We start from the raw sequence: 9,371 nt of genomic DNA on the forward strand, positions 1-9,371 counted from the left end.
TTCCTACTCATGAACTGTAGAACTGGAATAATTTTTGTGGACAATAAAACAACTATACACACACTCAAACTCGAAGCCTAAATTCAGAGGTAAGTCACCCAGAAATTTTCACACGTAGGATGGTATATAAAAAAAAAGTAGGGTGGATGGTATGGTATCTAATCAGTCTTATATATTTTATTTCCATTTAATCTTCACAACTCTATGGAGTTTCTGTAATAATTCCCATTTTTAAAATGTGGGGATATGTGTTGTTCTGGATACACAATTAATAAATGGCAGACCCAAAATTCCAGCCCTGATAAGACTTGAAAACTCATGTTCTTCCAAGTAAAGATTTAGCCTTGGACTATCTGACAAAAATTAATAGAATGATTTTAAGGACTATGAAAAGAAATGGGGCTTAAGTAGTAGGCTCAAAACAGATTAGACTTTACCAAGATGCTTGATAACAAATAACTATTGCAAAAACTTCTTGAAATTTTCCTCAGTACACTAGTCCCCCTTTATCTGAGGGGGATATGTTCCCAGACAGCTGGTGGCTGCCTGAAACCATGGATAGTACCAAACCCTGTATATTCTATGGTTTTCCAATACACACATACCTACAATAAAGTTTAATTTATAAATTAGGCCCAGCAAGAGATTAACAATAATAATAAAGTAGAACAATTACAATAATGTACTATAATAAAAATTATGTGAATATGGTCTCTCTCTCAAAATATCGTATTGTACTTACTCTTCCTGTGATGATGTGAGATGATAAAATGTCTACGTGATGAGAGGTAGTGAGGTGAATGATATAGACATTATGGGGTAACATTAGGCTATTATGGATCTTCTGACAATAGATCAGAAGGAGGATCATCTGCTTTAGGTAATCCTAGATCACCAAGTCATGCAATGTCAATGGTTGGATGTCAGGAGCAGAAAATGTCAATGTCAAAAATGTCAAAAATTTAATACTTTCCGATCATGGTTGACCACAGGTAACTGAAACTGCAAAAAACAAAACTGCAGATGGGGGACTACTGTATGTAATCAAATTAAAACATTCGCAGTCAAGTAGGGTGGCTTGGGATCTCATTGCTTTTCAGGAATAAAACATAGTGATTGCTATGCTTTAAAAATAAATTTCTTTCCAAATATTTAATTTACTTAAGAAATGATATCTAGTCATCATAATTAGGTAAATTTCTTCTTTATTTTTATTTTTTATTTTTTAATTTATTGGGGTTACAATTGTTAGTAAAATTACATAGATTTCAGGTGTGCAATTCTGTATCACATCATCCATAAATCACACGGTGTGTTCACCACCCAGAGTCAGCTCCCCTTCCATCACCATACATTTGATCCCCCTCACCCTCATCCCCCACCCCCCAACCCCCTTACCCTCTGGTAACGGTAAATTTCTTTTTTTGGAGAAATTTAAAGAGTGAAATACCTGTGATTCTCAAATTATTAAAGCTGAAAAAGGTTAATGGACGAATTAAAAAATGTGAATTTTTCTGTTTAGAAAGGAAAAAAACCCCAGCAAATTCCAAAAGTTTGGTTGTTATAAGAGTATGGAAAACACTCTCTCTGAATTTAAGAGAAAGAAAAGGTCCCAAAACCTACCCTGCCATCCACAACTCTGTCCAGCCATTTCAGTTGACTGATGATAAGTCGAGACACGCTGATTCCATCACTGTTCACTCTGAAATGTTCGGATGAGAAGACAAGGGACCTTAGCCTTTCTGGCTTATACCATAGCAAGGATTAGCACTGCACAAAACATTGCAGCCGTTCAATTAACATTTACTATGTGTTGTGCACTGCGATATATACACAGGTGGTTAAAAAAAAGCGTGAGATAAGCATATATAACACACATAAGCATATATATATATACATATATATATATATATATATATATATATATATATGTATATATATAGTGAGAAAGATGACTGGTAGAAGATACACCAGACTGTTAACTGTGGCTACATTTGGGGAAGGTTCACAGAGAGGAGAAGAAAGGTCTGGAGAGTATCTCCTAAAATAATGTAAACAATTAAAAAAATTAAAGGTAATAAACTTTAAGAAATTGAGTAAGATGAATATTTTAAAAGATAAAAAAATAGTATCAATGTGATGAGTACTGAAAAAGTAATCATCTACTGCTATGGAAACATGGCAGGTCAAATTAGATTATATTTGTGAAAGTATTGAAAATCATTTACGGAAGCAAAAATGTTGGCTCAGTTATTGTTACTCTCCGCAAAGTGACAACCTCCGCTTTCCTCCCAACCTATAATATGGAAAGTTTTGGACCACCCCCAGGTCCTTCACGTGACAGCATTCTCAGTCTTAAAAGTAAATCTTGAGGCGGCCAGTTAGCTCAGTTGGTTAGAGCACGGTGCTCTTAACACCAAGGTTGCCGGTTCAATCCCCGCATGGGCCACTGTGAACTGCGCCCTCCTTAAAAAAAAAGTTACTCTTCAAGTTTATTATTATTCCATACAAGACCCAGAAAAAAAAAGCAACACATAAGAAGAAAATAAAAATGACCTATAATCCTGTCATTCAGAGATGTCCATTACTGATATGGATATTATGTGGACCTATGTGTACGTGTATATGGATGTACCTTTTTTTTTTTAAATAAAATACTGGACCAGACTATAAATACTGATTTGTAACCTGACTTTTTTTTCAATTAATGCATGGTATTAAATAGATCTGTCTATAATTTTTTTTTTTTTTAAGGAGGGCGCAGCTCATAGTGACCCACGCGAGGATCAAACCGGCAACCTTGGTGGTACCAGCACCACGCTCTAACCAACTGAGCTAACCGGCCACCCCTCTCTTTACAATTTTTAATGTTTACATGATATTCCATTGTGTGAATGCACCGCATTTACTTAACCAATATCCTATAGTTGAACATGACAGCTGTTTACAATTTTTGTTATTTTAAACAGTAATCTTATTCACTAATATTTTCATTCACAATTACCTTAGGATAAATTAGGAGACATGGTTGAGGGTTAAAGGGTATGTAAAAAATCTAGGTTTTGATATATACAACCTACTACCCTTCAGAATGATTGAATCAATTTATAGTTTCATCAGCAATGAATGAGCATGCCTATTCATTACATTCAACAAGGGAGATCCTTTGAGTAGAAAACATGTATTGTTTTAAATTTGTCTTTGATTATTAATGAAATTGAGCATTTAAAAAAATGTTTCATGCTCTTGCCTTTCTTCTTTGTGAATTGTCTGTTCATGACCTTTATCTACTTTTCTATTCTGTTCATTTTTCTCTTAATTATTTTTTAAAGTAAATTTTTTTAAAAGTGGTAAGTAAATTTAAAAAAACGGTACAGTACAAAATTGAAAGGTAAAGAACAGAATTCACAGAATATCTGACTCCAGCCAATTAGCTCACTACTATCACCAATTTATTGTGTATACTTCTGGGAATATGTATTCATATAAATAAATGAAGTTTCAAAGACGCCATCATAAAATTTTAGTAATCACTTAAGAATCTGGCATCATAAATATGACCTTCAGGAAAACCAATGATGCTTTAATCTTTTCAGAGATAAACTTAAGTATACCAGGATACTTTAAGCATTCCAGAATAACTCTACTTACCTTTCAAAAAGAAATTCTGGTAACTTTTCAAATAAGGTTTTGATAACGGCAGGCTGAAAAAGAAGACAAAGGGAGTTAGGAGATGGTCTCAAAATACACAACACAAATGTACAGTTACCCATAATTCTTTCCAACAAGCACTCTTGGAGGAAAAACCCTGCTATAACAGAAATTCTCTTCCTATAAGAATGTCCACATGAATGCTGCCTGTATTTTGAATATAAGCTGTTGGAATACAAAGACTTATCAATAATTTATCTTCTGAAAAATTGCAAAATGGCTATCAAAGCAACATTAAAATCATCAGATAATCAAAAACATCATTAAATATGGCGACAACTGTTAACCCATCAAATGCAGACTTTAAAAGATTATCAAAGAGTTTGCAAGAAAAGAAGATCGTCTTCAGAGGAACAAGAGGGCAGCTTTTAGATTTAAGCTAATTAAATTATATTCAAGATTTTTAATGAAGGGATAAGAGTATGGGAAGATTAATAGTGGGAGAGAAGAAAAGACCAAAAATGGAGGATGGGGGGAAAGGAGACACATTGGATATATGGTTTTATAATTTGAGATGTTTAAAACATGTCAATGCCGTGTCTACTCAACAAATTAAAAGATAAAGGAGAGTAAAAGTGCAAAACCAAGTTAATTATCAAATAAAAAGCTAAATGAGAGATGACAAAGATGTGAACATGGCAGAGGTATACAAGGTACTAAGAGCACACAGGATGAAGCTTTTTAAAACAAGAAAGAGAGAGGCTGAAGGAATAAATGAGACTTTGAGATGTACCAGGCTAATAAGCTCAGTAAAAAGACGTAGATTTTCCTTTGCCAGATGCATTTCTGCAACAGGGCTACAGTAAACTGTTCCAAACCCAAACTCTTCTATTAGGCCTACTCTACTCTGTGCTCCAGACACTTATATTTGAGCATATGCCACAAATCACAGCCAACAAATGTTCAAAAAAAAAAGCTGCAGTCTCACCTGTAGTATGTCAATCCCCAGGAGCAATTTAATAAGGCTCTTAGAGTAAGATGTGCCCATGCTGTGAGTAAAAAATAAAAATAAAAAATAAAATGAAGTTTTCTATTTTGTTTTCCTTGTTTCAATGTTTTTCTTATTCTATCTTCTATCTCCATAACATTGGTTAAATACATAATCTATAAAAAGAAACTAACTTGGTAGATAACAAATACAGAACATGAGAAGACGGTTCTTAAGCTAGGGAAAAGCAGAGAATTGAAATTCTGTCAACACAGGTGAGATGCATTCTAGAAAACACTCTGGTTCTTTGTCTCATCATCATAAACTTAATAATTTACAGGTTAGGATAAAACTGAGGAAAAGAGAGCTACAAATCAAAAGTCAAATTCCAAAAAATTGCATTCTGCACTGTCCCCCCGCCCACCAGTTAGTGTAACAGACTAAATTTCAGAGAGACTCCATGCCTCCTCTCCACACCTGGCTTCCTCATCCTGCAGACGTTCACAAGACAAAAGGCAGTTCCTGAAATTGTCTTGATCCTCAATGTAAGACTCCAGACCACTAATAAATTCTTCTATTATCTTAATGACATTAAAAAGAAAAAAGAGTAAGGTTAAGATTTTTAGTTTAACATTTGCTGTTGGTTAGCTAAAAATCATTGTAGCTCATTCAACATTTTATGCCAGTGTGTTTAAATTCCCAATTCCAGAACACTGCTGGTAAAAGTAAAAATATCAGGAAAAAAAATACATACTTTGGGATAAGAAGGATGTTTCCTCAGAATCTGAAAGAGCTTCTTTTGGAAAACAATTTGATCCACAGCTATGAGGAAAGAATAGTTGGTCACCAGAATCTTTAATATCTCCTACTATAGTTTTACTTCCTTTCAGACCTAAGATTCCTATCTGATGAAATGAATAAAGTTATTTTCAACCTAATTCAGAACCAAATCTTTTAAACCCACAGTAACACAGATTTAGCTTTGATAGAAGATAGCTACTAAGTGTTCTAAAAAGACATGCCATAACCTTAGTAGGATGGAATAATCTACACCCCACAGCAGGGCCGACGTGCCTTACATGGCTTTATAAATTTTCTTGTAAAATTATGCTGATACAGGTCTAACTGCTCTTTGGGTATTTATTTTTTCACAAGAAAACATACAGCAATGCTAGCATATAGTTTTTTTCAAAATAAAGGATTAGAAGTACTTTACTTAACATGCATTTATCAGGATCACACACTATAACAATATTCTCTAAAAAGCAATTTCATTTTCATCTTTGTCTCAAGATGAATGGTGCTCCCATTTCTAATCTTCATTGCCTCTCTATTTAGAAAATCCATGATTCAGTTCTGAGCCCTTTCACTATACCCAAAGAAAAGATTTAGATTAAAATATCACCTAGTTGATTCTGACTCTCTTTTGTCTTAAGAATAATTCCTGATGTCTTAAGAAACTTTAAGAAGACACTGTCATTTTCTTCAACTTCATTTTGAACACGAGATTTCTTTGTCTTTCTGGAAAGTGGTTGCTTCCTGGCATCTGAAAATAGAAAAAAATTTCAGGAATGTGACAAATAGTAAAGCAAAGATAAAACTGTAAACCCTAGAATAATAGCCCTAAGAGGAAAGCTGATAGGTTCCTGAGGAATTATACTGGAATTGATGCTATAGTGAAATTTTTTCTCTAACAATGGTCAACAACAGTGGCTTCCAAATAAACAATCAAGAAATAGAATTATTTTCACCTATTGAGTTTTCATTTGAAAATGTCAAAATGTGCCACTTCTAACAAGAATAACCATGGAAATGTTTTCCACCCAAATTCTAAAGCAGTCAGGGTTTCTAAAGCTGTTGTCTGCAAACCACTGCACTAGAATCAAAAGCATATTCATAGATCACATCCCAGAGCTATGGAATCAAAATTTCAGGGATGGGGCCTGGGCGTCTGAATTTTTAACAAGCTCTCCAGGTAATAATCCTGATGCGCAAAGTTTGAGAACGAATGATCTAGATGCAGGGATAGAAAGAATAGGGCAGGGGCCGGCCTGGTGGCTCAGGCGGTTGGAGCTCCATGCTCCTAACTCCGAGGGCTGCGGGTTCGGTTCCCGCATGGGCCAGTGGGCTCTCAACCACGGGGTTGCCAGTTCGATTCCTCGACTCCCTCAAGGAATGGTGGGCTGTGCCCCCTAAAACTAGGATTGAAAGGACAGCAACTTGGAGAGGGGTCCTGGAAGTGCACACTGTTCCCCAATAAAGTCATTTAAAAAAAAAAAAAAAAAAAAAAAAAAAAAAAGAAAGAATAGGGCAGATTCTCCTGCATCGTATCGTTAAGTACAAAGCCCAGATTGGTTTCATCCCAAGGTTTCAACCCATGAGAAGTAATAAAACATAATTAACAAACAAAAACAAACAGGTACTTGAAGTTAAATATGATTATCTATTCTTCCCCCTTAATGATGCAACAAGTTAGAACTGCCTTAACAGAGTAGATGGTGTAATAAATGAAAAAGACTAGCAACTTCTTGTCAGAACTCTTAGGGCCTCTGTCAAGCACATTCTCATATGGACAGAGTCTGCACTGTTACTTTGCCTCTGGTGTGTTTGCTTTGATATGATGCTTTTCCTTTATTCATTACTACCATAGCGTTTATCTAAACCATAATTTTTTTAAGGAAAGAAAGGGGACCATAAGTTTTTTTAAAGGGTAAAGACTATGTTGTATCCTTGTGGCCCAGCACCTACATGATGTACAGTAGAAAAGCTCTATAATACTAACTCCTCTTATGGATGTGGAGACTGACGCTCAGAGACTACAGGCATGCCCAAGGTCACACATGGAATCAGAGGCAGAAACTCAATCCCGAATTTGATATAGATTCTGTGTGCTCTATCCATTGAGCCTTGATGACTCCCTGCACTTGAAAGTAGGAACTTCCTATCTCTTTAAGTGCCTCATACATTTTTTAAATTTTATTAAATTTAATAAAATTTAATGTTGGTTAAATTTTATATGTGGCATATAACACTGGTGATGTTGGTTAATAAGATTATGTAAGTTTCAAGTGTACAACGACTCTATAAAACATCATCTGTATATTGCGTTGTGTGCTCACCACTCAAAGTTAAGTCTCCTTCCATCACCATATATTTTGACCCTCTATACCCTCTTTAGCCTCTCCCCAACACCACTTCCCTTCTGGTAACCACCACTGTTGTCTGTGTCTATGAGTTTTTTTTCGTTTCTTTAGTTTGTTTGTTGCTTTTTGTTTTATATCCCACATCTGACTTATTTCACTTAGCATGATACTCTCAAGATCCATCCATGTTGTCGCAAATGCGGTATTTCATTTTTTATGGCTGAATAGTAATCCATTATAATTGGAGAAAGATGTGGTACATACAGAGAGTTCCAAAAAATGTATATACATTTTAAGAAAGGAAAAGACTGTATTAAAATTGTTTAATATTCAGTATATACTGGTAACAAAAAATGAATACAAGTCATGTGTATACATTTTTTGGCACCTCCAGTATACATAATGGAATTACCACTCAGCCATAATAAAAAGATAAAGTACTGCTTCACATATTTGCTGCAGGAAATAAAGTAACAAATGACTAGACACTTACTAGAGGCATCTTCTGTCAGGTTCTCTTTATTCTCAGATTTTGACAGTCGTCTTTGGGAAATCATTTTGACCAGTTAAATTCTTCTGCAGTTAAATTCTTTCTACAACAAAATCAGAGAACAGAAGTTACCCTCTAGAACAGAGGTGTCCAAACTGCGGCCCGCGGGCCAACTGCAGCCCACAATCCATTTTTAATTGGCCCGCAGCAAATTCCAAAAATATATTTAGTTTACTTAAATAAACCAGGTGAGGCAATACGTACTTCACCTCGCGTGAGTGGCCCGGCTGTTTGTGTATTTTACCGCATATGGCCCTTGGTGAAAAACGTTGAAAAAAGTTTGGACACCCCTGCTCTAGAAGCTAGATGAAGTCTGAGAAGTTAAAGCTATAGCTCAAAGAAAATTACTCTATCCAAAACCAAAGCGGTTCTAGTGTTCACACTAATGCTATCTAAATCCAAGTGCTGAGAAAATTTTAATTCCTGTATCTGGTCAACACTCCCTTTCTTTCAAGACTTGTTTACTTAGTTGCCTTTCTGGCCAGACCCCTTTCCTCGTGCTGAAGGATAAAACCCACAGTTCTCTGACATTCAAGATCCTTCATCATCTAGCCCCTAACTGTACTTTTCCTTTAACTTACTAATCCAATACTATGTATTGGGGACTGTGCTAGGTGCTGGGGTCACAACTGTGAACCAGACATAGACATGATGACTGCCCTCAGAGAGTTTACAGTATAGTAACAAGTAGTCTTGAGGTAGTTATTTAACTAGTCATGTCCCGTTTAAGGATGGTTCAGATAACAGAACGCATATACCACAGTGGTCCCATTAGATTATAACGGAACTGAGAAATTCCTATCACCTAATGACATAACAGCTGTTGTAACATTGGAGTACAACACATTATTCACGTTTGTAGTGATGCTGGTGTAAAAAAACCGAGTGCTGTCAGTCATATAAAAGTATATAGCACAGACAATTATGTATAGCACATACTTGATAATGATAAACACTCTAATCGTTATTTAGAGTGTACTTTCTATTTATAAAAAACGTTTCCTATAGAACAGCCATGTACACCAACAGCCTCATACAT

General features: G+C 35.4%; 1 protein-coding gene and 1 non-coding gene across 4 annotated transcripts in view; one reads left to right on the forward strand and one right to left on the reverse strand.

Moving 5' to 3' along the window:
• The window catches only part of FANCD2 (FA complementation group D2), a 50,612-nt gene that overhangs the window by 39,492 nt on the left and 1,749 nt on the right, over window positions 1–9,371 (reverse strand). For 2 of the 3 annotated variants that reach the window (XM_033132334.1, XM_033132331.1), the window contains exons 2-8: window positions 8,276–8,375; window positions 6,045–6,185; window positions 5,394–5,461; window positions 5,117–5,220; window positions 4,640–4,700; window positions 3,652–3,704; window positions 1,624–1,702 (exon numbers count right to left, since the gene is read on the reverse strand). In XM_033132334.1, the coding sequence (XP_032988225.1) occupies window positions 1,624–1,702; window positions 3,652–3,704; window positions 4,640–4,700; window positions 5,117–5,220; window positions 5,394–5,461; window positions 6,045–6,185; window positions 8,276–8,339 (570 nt within the window). In that variant the 5' untranslated portion in view covers window positions 8,340–8,375. The remainder of the gene's footprint in view (window positions 1–1,623; window positions 1,703–3,651; window positions 3,705–4,639; window positions 4,701–5,116; window positions 5,221–5,393; window positions 5,462–6,044; window positions 6,186–8,275; window positions 8,376–9,371) is intronic. The other variant, XM_033132332.1, reaches the window with a different exon arrangement.
• On the forward strand, window positions 2,376–2,449 carry TRNAK-CUU (transfer RNA lysine (anticodon CUU)). Its single transcript has one exon. It is a non-coding gene; the product is annotated as a tRNA-Lys (tRNA).

The sequence above is a fragment of the Rhinolophus ferrumequinum genome, chromosome 17, assembly GCF_004115265.2.
Source record: "Rhinolophus ferrumequinum isolate MPI-CBG mRhiFer1 chromosome 17, mRhiFer1_v1.p, whole genome shotgun sequence".
In the NCBI taxonomy this organism is placed as follows: Eukaryota; Metazoa; Chordata; class Mammalia; order Chiroptera; family Rhinolophidae; genus Rhinolophus; species Rhinolophus ferrumequinum.